The sequence below is a fragment of the Mytilus edulis genome, chromosome 1 (assembly GCF_963676685.1).
Source record: "Mytilus edulis chromosome 1, xbMytEdul2.2, whole genome shotgun sequence".
Classification (NCBI taxonomy): Eukaryota; Metazoa; Mollusca; class Bivalvia; order Mytilida; family Mytilidae; genus Mytilus; species Mytilus edulis.
Window position 1 is genome coordinate 13511990 of NC_092344.1, and position 22982 is coordinate 13534971.

General features: G+C 30.8%; 1 protein-coding gene across 5 annotated transcripts in view; it reads right to left on the reverse strand.

Annotated features, from left to right (window-relative positions):
- Positions 1-22982, reverse strand: part of LOC139524440 (pleckstrin homology domain-containing family G member 7-like) — a 144594-nt gene that overhangs the window by 11015 nt on the left and 110597 nt on the right. For all 5 annotated transcript variants that reach the window (XM_071319216.1, XM_071319236.1, XM_071319225.1 and 2 more), the window contains 9 exons: positions 17135-17199; positions 16303-16416; positions 14703-14782; positions 10919-11085; positions 7035-7075; positions 4952-5050; positions 3134-3289; positions 2069-2164; positions 1607-1708 (listed from right to left, as the gene is read on the reverse strand). In XM_071319216.1, coding sequence (XP_071175317.1) covers positions 1607-1708; positions 2069-2164; positions 3134-3289; positions 4952-5050; positions 7035-7075; positions 10919-11085; positions 14703-14782; positions 16303-16416; positions 17135-17199 — 920 coding nt within the window. The remainder of the gene's footprint in view (positions 1-1606; positions 1709-2068; positions 2165-3133; positions 3290-4951; positions 5051-7034; positions 7076-10918; positions 11086-14702; positions 14783-16302; positions 16417-17134; positions 17200-22982) is intronic.

Here is a 22982-nt window from a genome sequence, read left to right on the forward strand (position 1 = left end):
AACAGTAGTGTTTTATTATTTCAAATATGAACGAACGAGTCGTATTATTCTACAATATTCACTTAGGCAATAATTATGCTCTCATAAATCCCGCAAACGGAAATTTGATGAAATTTACATCGATTGTTAGACGATTCACATTATTGAAAACGCGAGACTTGATAATGCATAGCAACTGTATAATGTATAAAGTACATTTTTAACTTTTTACGGACATTCTGCTATTTGGTGTCCTAGTTACACTATACGACTATGAATTTCAAATTGCAAATTTTAATAAAAATGAATAATCAAATAATGACAACATATACTTCAAGTTGTTTGAATGGTCAAGACGGCAACACATGTGAAATGGTATTTTTACACCAAAAGTTAAGACATAAATATATAAACTGACATTGTGATTAGAAAACTAAAAACACGTTAATATGTATGTCAAAACCACGTAAAACTAAAACCAAATAATACAACATGTTTTAACTGTTTCCTATCACTTTTCAGAGCAAAAGTTTATTTTCCTCGGAAGTGAGCAAAGTGGGCATTTTATCATACAAACATAACATTACCTAATCGTTAACGATATGAAATTTGAAACTGTGTCTTTGAGTGTTAAAACCATAGAAAGCTAGTTTCAAAAGGTCGGTTTTGAAGCTTTTCTGTTTGTATTGTTGGTTACAGGCATGTTACATATCCCCACTAAATTGCAAATGCTGATCAAAACAAAATATTCCGTTTATTCGCTTCGAGCATAAGATTTATCTGTTCTATTTATAACAAATAAATATGTAATGCACTTAATCATTATGTTTTTACTAGATCAAACATTAATTGATATTTTCAAATGTTCAAGATATATTATCACATTGATGAAGTCTGACACTCGGCTTGATATTGTATTAATTAATAAGATCCATGCAGACCTTCATAAGTGTACGACGTTCTACTGTTTGTCTTTATTTATTAAAACCATCAAAGCAACATTCATCGTAAAGGAATTTATGGAGTACAACAGTGTAGCCTATTCCAACACAGATATATTCCATGTTTTACTCGTGTCTTAATGCTTTTAAAAAGCCAGTTACATTATAAATAGACATCCATCAATACAACAGTTTGCTTGACCTAGTTCCTATCATGAAACATCCTAAATGAGAAGCTATATAAGGAAACGTTAAATTGACTTTAACTACTGCATGCAATAAATTCATTGACTTGTCTGTTGGGCTGATCAAATTTCAAAACCGAAGAAAGTTAATTCCTGTAATTAGCAATCATGCTTTAATATCCTGCATGTTTTTAACCAAGAGATAACAAACACGCAAATGAAGATGACAAGCACTTTTATCGAAAAGTTTATATACAAGTAGATGATATAACATCATGAACATCCAAACTATAAGGTAGTTCAATGGGGGAATTCCAAAAACCCTGACACAATCAAAGCTCGACTATATCATCATTCGGAACGAATGGAAAACAACTGTCTTATTCCTGACTTGATACACACAGATACTTAAAGCATTAAAACTCTCCAGAATAACTCTTTTCCCTATGATATGGATAACAATTACAGTTTTAATGTTCATGTTTCTATGTAAATAATTACCCTGTCAAAAGCTTTCAGCAATGCTCGGGTACTCCCAAATCCTGACGAACTCATATCTTTTAATAAAACTGCAATGAAGTCTTTACAGAACGTATAACTCACCTGAAATAAAAGTAACATTTAAATATAATAAGTATCACATATATTTAGGGATATAGCAGTCAATATTTTCAAAGATCAAATGGCTACCTGTTCAATTTGTGTGCACTTGAACTTGTAAGAATTGAAACTAACCATTGGTAATTGTAAACTATTAATCAAAGAATCATTATACAAAATCAAATATAATAGACCCAATGACGTCGCAAATTTGCTAGCGCTTAACATTATCTACTATTTATTATCAAATTACCACAATTTTCGAAAATTTAACAGCTTTTGCAGTTTCAAGGGGAAGGCAGATAACAGCTGATATCGTATGATATATGATATTTTTCTTATATATCAATGATGAAAACTTACATAACATATTTCATCAAGATTTCCAAAAATGTCTTGTGGCTCAGCATACATCAGATGTCCTTCTACTTGGACCTTCTTCAGTGGTTCCATAAAGCACTAATATAAAGTAGTTATATAATTATTCGAGATAAATCATAAACGTTCTTGTCTTTACCAAAAAAATAAAACATCACAGGAAACACAAAATATTTGCTGATATCGGTTTACGCACAAAACCGTATTCGTGTGGGAATACTGCTTGCCAACATAACGCAGTAGTACAAGTTGCAATAATTAGCAGAGTTAGCTAATCAATTGGATCTTATAAAATAGGTCATTATAATTTAAATCAAGTATTCAAATAAAACTTACATACGTCTCCTGAAAACCTATTTATGAAGTGAACTTAACATGCATGTGGAAGACCTCTATCTTAAGCGACGCACAATTTTCTACATTTAAAAATGCCTGTACCAAGTCAGGAATATGACAGTTGTTTTCCATTCCTTTGATGTGTTTTATAATTTGATTTTGCCATTTGATTAGAGACTTTCCGTTTTGAATTTTCCTCGGAGCTCAGTATTTTTATGATTTTACTTTTTGCTACGGTTGCGTTTTTGCTGTATTTGACAAAAGCTGTATTTGGCTCAATACTCTTGAACTCCGTACTTTATTTTGACTTTTGGACATTTGTTTATTCGAGCGACACTGATGAGTCTTTTGTAGACGAAACACGCGTCTGGTTCAAATATAAAATTTCAATACTGATGAGTTGATTTTCGACGATCTTGGTTTTTATTTAACATGCCGTCTCTGGCTTGTAAAGTAATTGAAAATTTCTTATTATGCTTTTTGAGATCACATGATAAAATAATCTTGAGAATGAAAAGGCTTAATTTACATTGGTCTTATATTTTACTATCTTTCAAAATGTAAGAAGAAGTAATTGGCGAAAATTTATGCCGCTATACATTATAAGAGACGTGTTTTCGATGTCTAAGATTAATAAAAACGTCACAGGACATTTACCTATCATGTTTATATTTTCCATAAAACCCCATAACATTATTCATGAATTATACATACATGTTTAATCACCATGAGATGGTCTATCAGGAATACACATTCACTTTTAAACAATTCCCAAACAGCTTCCCTTCTTTTCCTTTCTATACCTATTACTTGTTCGTTGTGGTCCGGTTGTTTATCTGAGCAGGCTATCAGATCTGACCAATGTAGATTCTAAACATAAACGAAGAATGCAAACATTCTGTGTTGAATTAAAGGGATAAGTGGAGTTCAAGTCTTTAACAACTCTTCAATTTTATAGACCGTTCGCATTGCCAAAGTTATCAAATATGATACCCGTATCAAACAGATTAAGAATTATAATAGTTACCCGTATCAAAAAGATTTAACATTATAATAGTTACCCGTATCAAAAAGATTTAACATTATGATAGTTACCCGTATCAAAAATATTTAAAATTATAATAAATAAGTTAAGTTATATATATGGTTGTGAATTCACACACTACATATTTGAATGTAATCGCAATCAAAATTCCATACTTAGCTCAAAATAGATACCAGGCTTTAATGTTAGTACGCTAGTTGCGCATTTATGTCGTTTACAGAAGAATCATCAGGGAAGCTCCAAAAAAAATACCAAATAAACAACGAAGACAGTAGGAGAACATTTATGACCCAAAATTTTGAAAGGTTAAACCAAATACAACCTGTACAGCAAAATTCATTCAAAACAGGCAAAGAGTTAAAAATAACTCATAGGGAAAATCAAATCTGAAAATTCCTTACCAATTGCCAAAATCGATTGCTCAAACACTTCAAACGAATGGAAAACAAGTGTCAAATTCCTGAATTTGTACAGGCATTTCCTTATTAAGCGACGAATTGTATTGAATCTTATTAAGAATTCGACATGGTGTTTCATTTTGGTATACTTCCTGTTTCAGTAGATATTTAATGTAATCTTTGGATTCAAAGTCTTAAGTAAACGACATATGATAAAAAGGATTAGAACACTATAGCTTTTATTTTGAAAGTTAATAAACCTGAAGATTTATTCATATTGATTAGAAGAAATTAATATTTTCCGAGAAGTTTTGGATTTCATAATTAATGTTTTATCGTGACTAAGAATTATCAAAGCTTGAAAGTAATGGAAACATGATAACGATATCAAACATAATGAAAAATATAAATATATAATTATGATTTACACTGTGTAACCCTATTTGTCTTAATTTTTATAATATCATTGCGTTCATTCTAATCAATTATCGTAAATACGAAAGTAAATAAATTGAATCAAAACAATGTCAAACATTTTAAACATCATTTTTCACTATTCGGGCGCTGCATGTTATATTTTGGATCATATAAAACGTATATGGAAAATAATAATTGAGAGCGGCCGATTTCTAAGACATGTAAAAACTACTGGGAAATAAACAGCATCAGAAACATTCTCTTGCAAAGGAGAACACCATATGCAAGTGATTAATAAGACGATGGTATTGGTAAAACACTTTTTCGCATTCTTACGATACTCTTTGTAAGTGAATACTGTCATATTCTGAATGAAGCATATGCATAATGTGCTGCTATAATTCAAATATTGATAAATTAGCCTTGGCCTCAAAAAAAAATTGAAATTATTGTAACTATAATAGTACGACAAGCATTGAATATACTATACAAAATATGTTGACTGATAATGTTTGTAGCAAATATGACAAGTAACTGCTTTTTTTCTCTAGAGAAAAAAAAACATTTCCTTAACTTATGTAACGTTGCAAACCTTATATGCCAAGAGGTGATTATCTTTAATTTTCTCTAGAGAAAAAAAAACATTTCCTTAACTTATGTAACGTTGCAAACCTTATATGCCAAGAGGTGATTATCTTTAAATTCTGAAGGCTTTAATACGCTCAAGAGATCTTCAAGTTTTGCTATGGCTTCTTTACTTCTTGATCTCATCTGCAAAGGAATTACACTAATGGAATTAAAAAATAACATCAGAAACATATTCCAATGCTGGTTACTTCTTCATTTTTATTATTGATTTAAAGCAGAACTTTATAGCTCCTTATTCATGCATGTATGAAATTGTAAAGAGCTTTTTAACCAAATGCAATGTGTTGCTATATTGACACATTGCAAGGGGAAGTTACAAGTAAGCCAATAATAATCTTGGAATGTGAAAATCGCCAAGAACCGTACATATATTACACATAATCTGTCTCTGGTTTCCTTACCTTCAGATATTATCAAAAGTAATAGTAAATTTGAAGTTTGTGTTATATATTTAAAGCATGTCTTCAAACGTACGTTTAACTAATTACAAATGTTCTTTATTTATTTCACCGTGGTTGATTAAAACGTTTTTAGCTGGTCAACCAAATTCCTACACTTGTGTTAGTGTTAGCTATCTTGTTTATTATTATTAATTTTTTTTGGGGTTTTTTTTTTTTTTACCTAAAGACGATTACCACGTTGCAATATTATTTGTTTTTAATAAAATCAAACTCTTTAGTTGTTCAAATACTCAGTTGTAACCAGATGCAGGACGTAGCTTTAAACGACCGCAGAGGTCGAACCCTGAACAGTTTTGGCAAGTATGGACACAACATTCAAGCTTCATACAGCTCTGAATTTGGATTGTGATTAAATAGTTGACACAACATAGGTTTCTGACACAGAATGAATGTGGTCTTAGAACTTAAACTTAAAAACCTAAAATTTTTAAATTGGACATTTACCTATTATGGTCCAATATCCAAAATCTAAATACATGGTTAGATTCAGCATATCAAAGAACCCCAAGAATTCAATTTTTTTATGAAATCAAATAATGTTCAATTTTGGACCCTTTAGACCTCAGTGTGGACGAATTTGAAAAACGGGCCCAAATATTAAATATCTAAATACACAGTTAGATTCAGCATATTGAAGAACCCAGTATATTCAATTTTTGTTGAAATCAAACAAAAGTTTAATTTTGGACCCCGATTTGGACCAACTTAAAAACTGGGCCTATAATCAACTATCTATGTACATGTTTAGATTCAGCATATCAAGAACCCAAACAATTCAATTTTTGTTAAAATCAAATTAAGTTTAACTTTGGACCCTTTGGACCTTAGTGTACACCAATTTACAAACAGACCAAAAATTAAGAATCTTAATACACGGTTAGATTTGGCATATCAAAGAACCCCAATAATTCAATTTTTGATTAAATCAAAATAAGTTTAAGTTTGGACCCTTTTGGTCCCTTATTCCTAAACTGTTTGGACCAAAACTCCCAAAATCAATCCCAACCTTCCTTTTGTGGTAATAAACCTTGTTTTACAATTTCATAGATTTCTATATACTTATTCTAAAGTTATTGTGCGTAAACCAAGAAAAATGCTTATTTGGGCCCTTTTTGTGTCATTGTGTCGTTGTGTCGTTGTTCTCTTATATTTAATGCGTTTCCCTCGGTTTTAGTTTGTTACCCCGATTTTGTTTTTTGTCCATGGATTTATGAGTTTTGAACAGCGGTATACTACTGTTGCCTTTATTTGGCCCCTAATTCCTAAACTGTAGGGGTCAAAACTCCAAAAATCAATCCCAACCTTCCTTTTGTGGTCATAAACCTTGTATTTAAATTTCATAGATTTCTATTTACTTATTCTAAAGCTATAGTGCGAAAACCAAATGTCTTCGAACGACGACGACAACGTCATACCAATATACGACCAAAAACAAATTAATTTTTGCGGTCGTATAAAAATGAGTATGATATTACTTTCTCTAAACATGCACACAACAACGTATTAACACTTCCTTACATTCTGTCTTACATCTCAGGATGCAATTTGATTACAGCTACTATTCTACACAGTATTCTGATCATTACTTGAATTGAGTTTTCAATCTGATTATAAGTTTAAACTTTTGATAAAAATAATTGACTTACAAGTTTCAGTAAGGAAAACGACTGTCGCCCTTTCTTTCCATCTAAAAGCAAAGGAAACAATTAATAAGTTGAATTACATATTTTACTACAAATATGAATTGCGTTAATTATAATCGTAGCATAGTATAAATGGGTGCTGACAGAAATTTATTAAAAAACATTTAAATAAACACAAATACCACAGAAAAATAACAAGAACAGGAATATTCAAAAGGGAAAGTCCCTAATCCAATGGAAAATTAAAAGCTCAAACACATCAAACAAATGGATAACAACTGTCATATTTCTGACTTAATACGGGCATTTTCGTTTGTACAAGAAAGATGGTGGATTAAACGTGGTTTTGTAGCTAGCTAGCCTCTCACTTGTATGACAGTCGCATACAATTACATTATATTGACAACGATGTGTGAACAAAACAAACAGGTTAAAATGTCATAAATTAGGGTATAGCCGCCAACGTGGTGTTCAAACCTTAATTACTATGAAAACAAAACAAATATGTAACAGGGAATGTTTGCTGGAACATAAGGTTACAGTCAACCTTATGTTAAACATTTTCTTATAAAGAGCAGACAAGTGTAGTATGAGAAACCGTAAATTAATTTTAAGTATCCTTAATTCGTTCCCATTTTATTCATGTATATGTGAATACATCTTGTTGTTCACTGATGAATTGTTGTTTTTCTCCCTAGAGCAAGCTTGACACTAATATTCTCTATCTTATAATTCACAATGGATGATGATGCAGTGATATGTCAATGTAACCACATTATGTAGCTATTCTTCAGTTTTCACGACAATCAGCTGTTTTGAGTATTGATCCTAAAGGAATATTTGTGGTATTTTACGCATTTGTATTATTGGAGAAAGATAAACTGTAGAAAAAGCGACCTTCAAGTTTTAAAAGGATTATTTATAACGTATACATTCATTTTATTACGGGAACATTACAGTTTCACAATATTGTTAAATAATGTTGTTTAAGACCGTGTCATGCGCAATGAGATATGTATTCTTGAAACATGACAATACAATGTATAGGTTTGTTTTTAAAACATGAGAATTTTTCAACAATCAAGTATACATGGCAACATGCATATATTAAGAAATAATAACTGCGAATAAGAGAATATTTGAGTATCACATGTATAATAAACTATATTCTGTATTACATGTATTAGATTGATATAATTTTTGGCAGATTTTCCTGAAATTCTAAAAAATAATATTTTTTGGCAGATTTTCCTGAAATTCTTAAAAGAATATCTTTTGTCCATTCTTAAAAATCCAATAATAAATGCAACAATTTCTTAATTTATAGTGCACAAGGTCACACTCCTTTTGGGGTTCTTGCCATTTCACAGTGGATTTTTTATATTTTTATGTGACTTCTTAATCTATTTTTAACATTTGATCATCGGTAAATTACTAACGTAAAGAGTATAGATTTCAACACTTTTAAAAGTATTGATAAAAGTTTTAAACTGGAAATAATTGTTTTTACTTTACGGGGTTAGATTAAAACAGAATTTGAAAGACATATCTAGTGATGTACAGTATGCATTGAGATACTTTTGCTACATTTATTACGGGATAAAAATCTTTTGTTAATTTGATTGTCGCATATTTTTTTCATACATGCGCAAAAATGTATCAGTCCTAACCCAATTGCTTTTGTTAATTTATATTACCCACGTGACGTTTAATAGTGTAATTTAAAATTTAGACTTTCATTTTGAAAACTGTTCGAATATTATATATAATATCTCCATATCAAATGCTTCATACAGATGTCAATTTTGAATGATGTTTGTATACAATCTTGATTTTGTATTCTCCAGGGTTTCTGTATCGTTAGAGTATTCGATTTCCTTACTCCTGGCTATGCATGTTGGAATTGAATGTTTGTTGAACGCACCGAATTTGGCTTATGAGTATTGATGAATGGAATTTTAACACCATTTAACTTTATATAATAGATATTTACTTTATCAAAATACATTTATTGATATTTACTTAGCACATTTATGAAGAAATTCGTCCTTTTATAATCTTGATAAAAATAACTAGGTAGAAACAACAAAGGATTCTTATATCTTCATATTTACAATTATATTATTCTGTAAGTGATATTCCAAAGGAAAATGTACTTTAGGAAATCTTGAACCTTTATACATAAATATATCTGTTTGGTATGAGTCGTTAGAGTTAGACGGTGCAATCAGAATTGAACTTATTACAGCTGATCCTACTTTGATTAAAAGCTCTGATATCTTGCTCGGCCTTGGATATACTTTTTGTCATTGTTTGTTTTGTTTTGTTTTTGTTTTGTTTGTTTTATAAGCTCTTAAATACATTTTGGGATTTGCAAATATATCTTCGAGCATCACTGACGAGACCGTTCCCGTCGGTACGCGCACCTGGTGCAGTACAATTGGTACCGTGAATATTATAAATTTCCAATTGGCAGGTTTCAATTTAGTAGCAAATAGGCTGTTTCACCGAGCATCTTTCGACTTAACGTCATCAAGACGCTGATTGGAAGTATTTGAAGTAATTTACAACCTTCAGTAAAATGATATGATACTTTTCTTTGTATGAATTGTTGTCCTTTTTTTACAAATATCTAAACGCAGTCTTTTTCTTCATGGATAAAATCCTTTGTATATGTTGTTCAAAAATCAAAAACGTACTTCACATGTCAAATATAAAGCTTAAATGTTCATTACGAAAACACATAAATCTGTAAATACGTTAATCAGAACGGATGAAGTAACTAAGTAGAAGAAATAAAATGAAACGGAACCTTTAAAGTGTAAAGAAATTCAACTTTATTGATTAATTCTGTCAGATATGTCTAGAGTGGTGACACTTGTGCTTTTTCTACTTTAGTTTAGACGGTAAGAAATTTTGAAGACAATAGCTTTTATTTCTCAGTACACCATTAGAAAATATATTTAACGTTTTCTTATGAACACTCATATATAACAGTGTTGTGGTCTAAAACTAAACATTTTAATTTGATGTCTCTTTAGAAACAGTAGTCAATAAAAATGACTAATTTACAAGACATTCGTATAATGAGTTTGATTTTGATGTTTGTTATTCTGGTACAGTATTTGACCTTGTTTTTTCGAAAGTATAAAAAGTTGAGTTCATAGATACAATGTATGTCCCTTGACAGATCTCAGTATCAACATATGACTATCCTAGTAAAACATTTAAGACTGTAAACTAAAGCTGTCTTAAGATAGTTGTAATCATTACATGATTGTATAACTCAATATAAGGGTGCATTTAAAAAAAATGAAACTTAATTCATGAAGTATTTTATTTTAATCCGAAATTGTAGAAGAGTATTAGTGTTTAAAATGAGAATTTGGATCAAAGTCATTCTTTCCCGTTCAAAACGTTACCAAGTTAAGAATATGACAGTTGTTATCAGTTCGTTTTATGTGTTCGAGTTTTTGATTTTGCAATTTAGATAAGGACTTTTCCCTTTTGAATTTTACTGGGAGTTCGGCATTTTTGTTATTCTACTTTTACGAAAACCACGGGCCAGTTCTTTTATCTTCAAAAGTAATCTGAATCTTGTTTTTTTTTTTTTTTGGTAACCTTGATTTAACACGAACAACAAGACATCAGAGATAAATAAAATATAGATCGTCGGAATCAACGTTGTTGATCTTTAACAAATGGCATTGAATTCGATATCAAAACAAAGTCTTTATCATTTTTAGTCTGAAAAGGTTAATTTCAAAGTCATACATCCAGCTATGGTATAAAATCAATGAGTATATTGTAATACTTTTGTCTTCAAATTTGAAGAAATGTTTTGAATAATGTGAGTTTTTTAATCTGACAGCGTAAATATTACTCACCATCGCTGATACTTTGACTAGAACCGTTCCGTAAGGTGTTGAAATCAGCAACTGTATTGCGCTTGAGTAATCGTTTATGGTGTTCCTGAACTAAAAGATCACCGGGGTAAATGTTCATTGCCAACTCGACTGAACTTCGCCTTCGCCGCAGGCGTGATGTCAGGTTACTGAAACATAAGAATGCATCTCATTAAATCAAATGCACATGATTTTATAAGTAACGAAAAGCTACCTACACAAAACTTCTTTGAAATGACAAGTTTTCAACTGGTCATAGTCATGTCTAGTCTTGCTGAAATTTGTATGCATGATGTTTCCTGTTTTCGCAAAGATATTATTACGATCCCTTGATGCTCTTCAAATATGATGCATTTCATATATAGAACTATCCTGCACTTTTCCTTTTACATACTTAATCTGTATACAAACACAGGTACATGTCGTCTATCAAAATATCAAATTATCCCATATATTTGATACGATAAAACGTCTCAATCATACGTGTTTTCCGCACATCTTTTTGTTTGTTCTTGTAATGAAACCTCAACAAATATGCTTGTTGATACATTGTTGAAACTGACAACCAGCTTACTCTTCGTAAAGCTAAATTCAAAGAAGTTATATTATTATCGTTTAACTTCACGTTTATTTGTAAAGATGGCTTCATAATACAATAGTTTAAAGTCTACTGAATACAAATAGCTCGGTGAAGCTTCTAATTTGTTATATAGATTAGTCTGTTGGTTGTTGTTTGAATGATTCAACACTCGTTATTTTAGGGGCTCTTTATAGCTTGATGTTCGATGTGACCCAAGCTACGTGGTGAAGACCGTACTTTGACCAATAATGATTTAGTTTTACAAATTGTGACTTGGGTGGAGAGTTTTATCGTTGGCATTCATACCACATCTTCTGATATCTATTAAAGAATTAGGATTGCTTTTTGTTTTATGTTCATATAAAATTTAAAAAAAAACATTACACATAAAAAAATCTGCAGATTAGAGCTGAAATAAAGTATTATTATATTTGCATTTTATAGGACGGACAATCAACATGTTAGTGTTTAGTTTTGTCTTTTTTTGTTTTATTTCCGTCCCTTTAAATTTCTTTAAGGTTAATGTTTTGTCTAATAATTCGATATGAAAAATAATTTGTATTTGACATAATGCAGCGATTTGACAAACCTAATTAGTAAATTGTCATATTTATTTTGTGTCTGAAGAGAATACGTCTACTGCAGTGAATGGTTATTTAATAACTCTTAGCTATTCTGTCGTCGTTTCCTAGCCGATTAAGATACCGAATAAAAAGACAGATCGCCTAAAACGTCAGAAGAATCAAAGTCATTGACTTTTAGACACAGTAACATAAAAAAAAGGCAGGTGATTTTGAAACAATAATGCTGAGTCTTAATAGTATGAAGGCATGATACCCTCAATACGGATACAACGATACTTTATAAATAATTTCTTCGTATAGACATTGTTCATTTATAATGACCACAGGGTAAACTAGTTTTTTGAAATTCAGTTTTCTAAACGCACATTCTTGAAGTTAAAATTTTGTTTGGTCACTCGTTGATAATTCTGTGATATTCGAATTATTTGACTAGTGATTTCTTAAATGAATAAGTCATCAAACTAAGTTAAAAGCATTTATTTGCGGGCTTAACCATAACATAGCTCTTTTGTAGTCATGTTCTGATTGAACTATTTTTCAATTGACGTTACGGTAGATGGCGAGTCTGAATTACAATCCAGAGATTTTCTTAATAATTTGTCAAAATGTAGTTTATTTCATGTTTTTTTTTCCTCAAAATATACAAAAAGACGAAATTTACAAATTGTATAATCAACATTAAGCCTGTGATTATAAACCACTTGGTTCTTGGTTGAGTTTAAAGAAACATAAATTGACATACTAAACTTAAGTTTGAATACAGACATCGATTGTGTCAAAAGCTGTAGGTGTTGTTGTATAGCTCTACTGCCACAACATGCCTTTCTACATTAAAGAGTTATATTTGTGCAACCGTTAAAGTACCATTTGTAATGCATTGTACTAACAGGAAATGACTTGAAATCTTTAATCTATCTAATTAATCAGTAGTTGAAAATAGTTAAGACGCTGAAAGTCAAAATCTAAAATGAATGTTTTAAATGTAAAATTGCTTGAATGTTTTATTTTAATGTGAAAGTGGGTAATTAATACAACTCGACGTAACACATTAAATGGGATCATTAAAAACTAATCTGAATGAATTTTTTTAGGGATAATATTGTTTCTTCCAAAACATGTCCTCTAATTTAATGTGGTTAATTTGTATACTTTAACGATCAATTTAACTGCATCTTCCTTTGCAACAATAAAGGTTATATCTTAAGTAACGAGTTTTCAGTTTAGCAATTAAAGCTTTACTTCAGGGTTTATTTTAGTACAAAATGACCTGATTTAAACGATATAAATGAAAGGACATGTTTGCACTCCTGTAGATGATAGATGGAGTTGATCGATAGTTAAAGCTTTTGCAGTGGTGTAGATATGATTCATTAAAGGATTTTATACCAAGCCTAGTTTAATTCAAATACGACATAAATCTTTCAAAAAACAATGTCGAGAAGATGTGGTAAACACAACAGACAAAGAGTCATTACAGCAATCTAACAAATAGTTTTGACATAAGGCTAAATACAAGTTTGACATGAATGGTTAACTTCTTACTGAATATGTATAATTGTTGAAATGAGGTACAAAAAAAAATAAGTATCTATCAGACTATTTAAATCATAAAATTCATATAATTGTCAACATACATGTAATTGTCTTAATATAAGTGAAATTGCAGTACCAATCAGATTGAAGTTGCCACTTATATCGTTTTCACAAATAAAGTTTTATATTATTCCTAAATAAAAAATTGTAACATCAGAAAGATGGAGACAAAAAACAAGAACAGCCAAGAGCATACAAAACCAAAAGGGTCTAAACGCAAAAGTAGTATTCCTTCCAGGTCAACTTCAACTTCACTTGGATTCTCTGAATTCGATATGTGCTAATTGCAAGAATTAAGTTCTATCGTATGAAATTGATTGCGATCTGGCGTGTATTTTTGTATACATTTTATTATTGATATGGCTTTCAAATATTAAGCTTTAAAGTTTCAAGATGAAGGTAAATCAAGAAAACTTAATATGGACGCATGGATTTGTAATGTATTGTTTTCTTTTTTTAAGCAAAAGAAAAAGATGAAAAACACAGTGTGTACCAATAAAACAGATTTTTTATTACTTTGTTGATTGAATTTTTTTTATGCTTTTATTTTTTTATTTTAACATGGGACTATTATACTAATAGTAAGTATAGTAGTCTCAGTTTTAACTGAATATAAAACTCTCCAGAAAACGACCAAGACAGTGTTAACGGCAAAAAAATACTGTTTTCACCTTTTGTTATTGTTTTATTACAAAATCATTTAATTAACCCTTCCTTTGTGGAGCAAACTTTCTGATCTAACTATTAATTTCATACGACCCCTGAGCACTGGTTGGAGAGAATGTGTTTGTCGATAACATGGTAATGTCTTATCCTAATTACCTTGTGGTATCCATGCTGTGCTTAGGTTCATGTGCATATTAATTAAAATATAATTTTATATATTTAAGGTCTCCGCATAATTGCAACATGAATGTCGTATTTTTTGGTTTTTGCTGTGTTATAAATCTTTTGTTATCTTTTATATTCAGGTGTAATCTACTATTTTACTAAATTAATTAATACATACCTGGCGGTTTCTCCTTCATCACACGAATTACTAGGTGATAATTCAGGTGATAAATTCGACGGAGAAACATCTCCAAAATTCTGAAGTAAAATGAATAAACTAAGTATTTTTTTAATAAATGACCTGCTGCACCATCAGTACAATGATCGAATTTATTTCTTTATCATTTTAAAACACAAAATGGTAGAATTTCTTATTTATTTTATTTAACAAATCATTTTCAGTTTTGCCTAGCCATTTAACCCGGTTCAAGCCATCCTTTTTCTTAAATTTGTCCTGTATCAGGAACATGGCAGGAATATGGCATTTGTTATCAAATATTTCGCTTCTATGTGCATTGGCATTTGTTTATGATGCACTTTAGTTTTCCTGTCGTTCGTTTGTTTTTTCTCTTATATTTGATGTGTTTCCCTCGGATTTTGCTTGTAACCCGGATTTGTTTTTCTAAATCGATTAATGACCTTTGAACACCGGTTTACTACTGTTGCCTTTTTTTAAGGTCAATCACAGGCTACAACTAATTTTTCAGTATTCTGTTTTGAAATGACATAACGACATTGGATCGGAAAGAAAACTTTTCTATGATCAAAAGCTCGTTTTGCCATGTGATATTTAACAAATAAAATTGAGAAAGGAAACAAAGCCAGATGATGTCAATTAATTTCTAAGAAGAGATCTGCAGGTGGCGAGATCTGTATTGTAATAACCGACTAATGTCTAAATAAGGAAATCAATATTTTCTGTGGGAAACAGATAAAACCCGGCTGCAGCCGATTAAGAAACAATACTTAAATCACTAAAAACATTTTATAGGAAATAATGAATGATGCTTAAAGTACAAATTTAATCTGTAAATAGACTAATTGGTGACACTATTATATTTCAATATGAGGGACACTTTTTGAAAAAAAACTAGTTTCTTCACATGATGCATGATGAGAATATAAAATCCGATATTGTCCAAATAATGGAGTTGCATCCTGAATAAGTGCGGAACCATTCAGATACGATAAAAGATGGTATAAGGAAACTGGATCTTGTTGAACATGATACAAACTACAAATTAGGTATCATCTATAGCATACAATGGACAAAAGAGTTAAAACAAACTGTGATGGATCCTTTAAAGACAGTAAACTTGAATATCAATGAGATGCAATCCGCATTATTGAATTTTCTTTTTGAAAAGTCCTTTGGTTGATGGAGTTGACAATCACAGTATTTGAAAGGGATGTTGCCTAATAAAACAAACATTGTGTACAAATTTCACCAATGTCTAATTGAGTAAACTTGTGTTTTTCACTAACTAACTTCAATTTTTTTAATGTTTAAGAGCCTAATAACACAACAAACAAATCTTCAAATCTTCAAATCATAGCAATAGATGTGATTGTCAAAGAACCAAATTTTATATATATTGAAAAGAGCCTTTCAAAAAATAATTATATAGTGCTAAAAGAAACACCACACAAACGAGAAAAACGAAACCTATTATGTCTTAATAAATTTGTCCTGTACGGTATGACAAGACCAGGAGGTAAAGATATTACATAAGCACATGGGTTACTTAAGACACAAAAAGAACAGTATGCTGATTTACCTTAGTATCCACGATTGCAGCTCTTCGACCTCGTCTGGATAAAGGTGGTGATACTTCACTATCGCTGTCGTCCGACCCACTGGTTACGCTACCAGAGCTTCGACTTCTTTTGATCTGCAATACAGACCGATAAATTCTAACTGGTAAACTTTATTTACAATAAAGTAATGGCTATATTTCTTTCTATTCAAATATGATGTCAGTTGAACATGCTTGAAATTGCATTTACACCAGTCCATTATCTTCTGGTTTGTGTTGATTTCATATTGATCAGTACTATTACTATTATCGTCTTACGGCTTGAAAATAGCCACATGGCATAAACTTGTGTAGAGCGTCATCGATGCAAGTCATTAAGCTTTTAATATTGAGCATTTCTTGTGTTCCGATTGTACACAACTGTTTAGGAAGAAAACCAAAGTGGCGTACATTGTATGACCTTTCGAAATGTAACAAATAAACATTTTAGGTCAAGTTCAACAAACTTATAATTCCTCATTCCTTAAGTTAAAAACATTTCGAAGAAAAATAAAAGTTACAATTTCCAAGAAATCAATATCACGCAACAAGAAATTTAATTAAATGGTCGTTTGTTGAATTCGTTCATTCTTATTAGGTTTGGAAGTGTTCAATGTTAACCCTTTTCTTCAGATAAACAAATTTGAAAAGAAAATAGGCAAGTTTAATTTTTCACATTTAATTTATATTGTCTGTTTTTCTAGTAAAATGAACACATTTCTTGGTCACTAGACAATTTCGTTTTTGAAAATAAAGCATTCTAATTTTTATTATTTTTGAACAACCAATTACAACATAAAAGTGGAACACTTACTTTTCTCGGTACCGACAGGAACTGGTGCGTTCGGTGTGGACTATTTGATTTTCCTTTTTGAGAATCTAAGAAATAACAAAATAAAATCATTTGATTAAAAACTAGACAATGTGTTAAAACTTGTACAAAACATTTATACTATTATTTGTCTGTTTGTCATTTTCATTTTTTGCCATAGCGTTGTCTTTTCGATCTATGAGTTTGACTGTCCCTCTGGTTTCGTTCGTCCCTCTATTATACATTTATAATTAAACAGAGTAGAGTCAATCGTTCTCCCGACCAATACACTCTTTTTTATTCTCAATATGTTTCAATAAAAAGTTTTTAAAAAACCAATCAGTTATAGAACTAAGTAAAGCTTTGATAGAAAATGAAAACATGCTGAAGCAAACTTCTGACAGTATACAAGGGGTATAAAAGATTTAACTTTATTTTCCTGGGAAAATGAATTGATTTGACGCTCGAATCAAATATGAAAAAAAAGCCAAATATAAAGTTCAAAGTTGAAGAACATTGAGGACCAAAAAATCCGAAAAGTTTTGCTAAATGCAGCTAAGGTACAATTTATCTAGGTAAAAAAAACTTAGGGTTCAAAAATTCAAAGTTTTGTAAACAGTTCATTTATAATTATGACCATATCAATGATAACTCATGTCAACACAGAAGTGCTGACAACTGAGTTTGTGATATTGTTTTCAATAGTTCGCCGCTCTAAAAGAAAATATAGTTTTCCCAAATTTATAAATTGATGATTACATCTTTGTTTCTTAAAAATGTTTTCAATTTTTTAACTATTTGTATAAGTATTATCTGACCGTGCGTAATGATATCGGTTGGATACCTTATTTATCATTTTAAATTAGCACCAATAGTGCATGATATTAAAACAAATGACATTTATTGGCCATTGATACTAAACAAGTTATACAATGCTTTAATTCAACTTGGGATCTCTTACAGTCTAGACGTCATTATTCGTTCAATAAACGTGATATATATCCGATAGAACCCATGCCTCTGTGCTAAGTAGGATTTAGTTATCATTGCTGGACATCAGTAGTCAGTGTACAATTATCATACTGAGGAAATACTATCCAACAAGATTGTCTCACACAGACAAATATAAATCATTTTATTGTAAAATTGTTTTTAACGCACAAAAAAGACTGTATATACATAGAGTCGACAATAGCGTACCGCTGTTCAAAAGTCAAAAATCGATTGAGAGAAAACAAATCTGGGTTACTAACTAAAACCAAGGGGAAACACATCAATGTGTAGTATCAATATTGTAATCGTCACTTTCAGTCTTCAAAACATGTATTGGTATTAGAAATATTGTCGATATAACAGTCAATAGGAAATGAATTTTGTTGTCAGCTTATCTAGAAAAGCGCTTAGAATGCATACAATTTATATAACGTGTTGTTTTCATTTGTTTTATTGCCAGCCCGAAACTGTAGCGACTGTTGAAGATACCAACTGTGCAGAAAGTTTTCTATTTTAACAGATACGAAGATTTTAAATGGACATCAACGTTTGATATCTTTATTAAGCAGTTGATTAATAAATCTCTGTAAGCTGACAATACTGAAGCCCACAAGTACAGGTTACCATCCTTGTTCAAGGTATTGATAATCAATACGTGTCGTGTAATTTGCTTATCAATATAAAACAGAGCATTGTGTCTGCAGACTAACCAAAGATTTAATGTAAGAATAGTCTTTATGATTATAATACTTAAATAATACTTGTCATTTGGGCTACTAACTTAATCAAGGATATCAGTAAGAACGTAAGAATTTTTTGACATTCGTTCGCGGTGTAATTTGCAAGAAATGTCCATTGCAGACCATGCGAATAAACGATATTGACATTTTTTGGACACGATGCTGATTGCAAAGTATTGCACAATCACGTTTTATCACTTTTGATACTTCCAATAGACTATGAGTGGGCGAAATCTGTTAATGCAAAACGTTAAACATCATTCACTGTTCATTTTGCTGTTGTATTGTAATACTCTTTCCATGTATAATGAACTCAAATCTTTGAACACGCAGTTGTTTTCATATGGTACAAACAATGTATTTTAGCTTATATTTTACTTTATTCAGACTACAACCAATATTTTACAGTTCTCTTATTTGTTTTCTCGTTTCAGTCCATATTCAAGGATGTGTAGGTATAAGTTTTGTAAGACCGTCCGTTATACTTTCTAGTATCTACATGTACCTGGTCAGTTTTGGCTGTGATGTACTTTTAAAAGAGCTACACTATCTTCTCATTCGAAAAGAAATTTGATTTAACCGATGTTAAAACTCAAATTTGAATGTATAATGCAAGATATCAATAACTAAGGGAATCGCGTGAACTATAAAAGATGTTATGTATACATCCGCCATTTTTACCGAGACTCAGTCAGAATGTTAGGATAGGGATTTCACCACAATCGGTATTTTTTTTAAATTATGACAACTTTTCTTGATTTTTAAGATGTTAACTAACGAAAAACTTTCTCTCGCTAGTTGTAATACAGACACTACGTATCGGTCAAGCAATGGTTTATGGTGTCAGTATAATGCGGATGTCCGTTTTCAAATTAGATACGAATACGAGATTAATCAAATTGCCCAAGTTCCCCTGTCAGAGCACAACAATCCTTTAAAAATCGTCACTTGCACTATAGCCTTTATAAAGCTCGAATTAGGAAATAATTAATTTCTGGTTTATGTCATGATTTAATCAACTCAAATCACCAATTTCTCTATTCGTACTTTGGGTTATTTTGTAATACGTCTAACCGATGTGCATATGGAGAAATCATTTCCGTTTCAATTTCAAAAATGGCATGGAACAGGAAGCAATACTGTTTGTTTTTTCACACTGTGTGAGTAGGTTATATGTAAGCAATATTGCAAACCAATGACATGAAAAACATATATAAATTAAATAGTCATTATTCTATGTGACATCTAGTCCATTGAAAAACGTGATAAATTTCTACTAAATCTTGTTGCAAATACGCATTGTTTGCTTTATGATAACTTTGCATTTTCCCACGCAGTTCTTGTAATGACATTCAAGACAAACCAGGTAAATAATATTCTACGCACTTTTGCGCCTGTCCCAAGTCAGGAGCCTCTGGCCTTTGTTAGTCTTGTATTATTTTAATTTTAGTTTCTTGTGTACAATTTGGAAATTAGTATGGCGTTCATTATCACTGAACTAGTATATATTTGTTTAGGGGCCAGTTGAAGGACGCCTCCGGGTGCGGGAACTTCTCGCTACATTGAAGACCTGTTGGTGACCTTCTGTTGTTGTTTTTTCTATGGTCGGGTTGTTGTCTCTTTGGCACATTCCCCATTTCCATTCTCAATTTTATATATCTCAGTTCACAAGGAAAATAAAAGAAGGACTAAAATATGACTTAACATTCGCCTAAATTCCAACCTGGTGTCAATTTTTTACAAGTAAAGATTTTTTTCTTTTTAAAAAGGGTGATGTTATATATGTCAATTGTCATTAAAAAAAACAATAGCATGAACAAAAACAGATCAATGAAAAACTTTACTTTTCAACAATAATTAAAACTAATACGGTTTATATCCATATAATAAGTATGACAATCAGCAACCATGCATCGATCACCATTGCACTTGTTACCTGCTTCTGGCTTAGTTTGTCGCTGAGTTACATATGTATGTGGGCGCTCAATGTTTGTCTTTATTGAGACAGGGCATGGTATAACATCAAAACATAAGGAAACAAAATGTAAGTATGTTATCGGATTTCATAATTCAAGAGACTGATATATAAATGTAATCAAAGAGGAAAATATATGATACAGAAGCTTCATAATTCTTATCCGGAATATCCGATTTCCCCACTAAATGTATTTGATGTTAAGGTAGCACAATACAAAGATTTTTTTACTTCCAATCACTAACCTTTAAAATGCTGTAACTTTCTTATGAATGCATAAAAAATAATAAAGAGGTATATATAGATAGATAAAAGATTATTCTTTTTTATGAATGCAATATTTCTATTATGCAATCATTATGTAATCAATTATTATGTAATTAGTGGCAAAATCTGGGTCAGTTCACTTAAATGAATTTAGTTCTATCATCTCTTTAACTATACAGAACATTTTAACGCAATCTTAATCAACACATCATGGGCTTCAAAAGGGTGTTTCAAATTGTCCCTATGGAATTCCATTCTCTCATAAATCTGTAATTAGTGTAAACATCTTACCACATAAAAGAAGATAATGTTTAATTAGGTGTTAAATTTGTTCTATACATTTACACTCTATCTGAAATCTGAGACACCCTTTTGTAGATAATGGCCATAGGAACAACATATAATAAAATCAACCCTCTAGGAATACCTATGCAGAAGCTAATTTCATTTGAAAGTGGAAATTTGGTGAAAAATATTTTAGACACAGTTAACATTATAATGGGTTACATAATTGTTGCATAATACTAACATTGCATTAATTTGAAAGAGTAATCTGTTAGCTATCAAAAACTACCACTTTTATAAATTTTCAAGCATTATTAAGAAAGTTACAGCATTTTAAAACTTGGAGTTGGGGTTATGAAATCTTTGTATTGTGCTACCTTAAAGTCGTACTTAACAAACTTATTTAATTAGATAATGCAATATACACTCCGTTAAATTTTCGACAAATCTAATCGTGTCAGCTTGTCATTCCGTGGCTTAGGACAAATCTAATCTTGTTAATATTTGATCACATAAAACATAGTTAATGAGAAAATAGGTAATAATGATGACAGACATCTTTCTGATCAAATTACTTAAGAGAATAACGCGAGAACTAGAGGCTTAGACGGGATTTCCGTATATATCTCGGTTGAAGAAAGTTTTCTATTGCAGACCTACAGAATTGATGTCGTGCTGCTCCTTATAATGATTGTCCCAAACTTTAATTATTTGAATATTTTTGTAGTCAAATTATAAAATCAATAAAACATCTTTGCTTTGAAGCAAAAAAGTTGTGTAATGTTATTCTATTATCGTTTTTAATCGAAAAGCTCTACAGGCTTCCAACGCACCCTCTGTGCAAGGTTCTTTTCTATATACGAGATACAAAGTAGGACAAAAATGTCGTTATGAAACTTCTAGGTGTTGATGCCAGTGTGATTCACCTGATTATATTAAATCTAATTTTCGTTAAACATTATTTTTTTCAAACAAACAAAAATCGGAAAGCAGAAGGTGCACTTCTTGTAGATAATGGACAGCTTTACAAATATTTGTTTTCTCTCCAGAATGGCAAAATAGCCACTGGTATTAAATTGTTGTTATCATAAATTTGTAGATGATGGTAGGGGATAAACATTGTCGATACATACATTTAATGTACAGTTATCCCTTGATAATTTTGTAAAGCATTATTTTGATTCGATATAACAGTGGGTAAAACGCAGTTCTTTGGGAAGCAATAAACGACGTTTAAAAGACTGATATGATATTGGTTATGGTAATCTTCAACCTGGCAAACAACGAATATGACAGTAAAAGAAATCAGGTATGATTCCTACTCATAATTTAGAAATTGATATCCCGTGTCAATCAATATTGTTTTAAGGGTAGACGAAGAAAATATGTTTGAAAAGAATACTACAGAATACTAGTACTATTATCTGAAATAGATATGCATGAGTACAACTAACGTTCATCAATCGTCTTGCAGCAATGCGCAAATCCAATGCTGTTCATTTAGATACAAATATATAAAAGGGTCCGACATGGCAAAACGTCACACTTTCCAAATGAAAAACCAGCAGACTGATTTATGAAAAAAAAATGA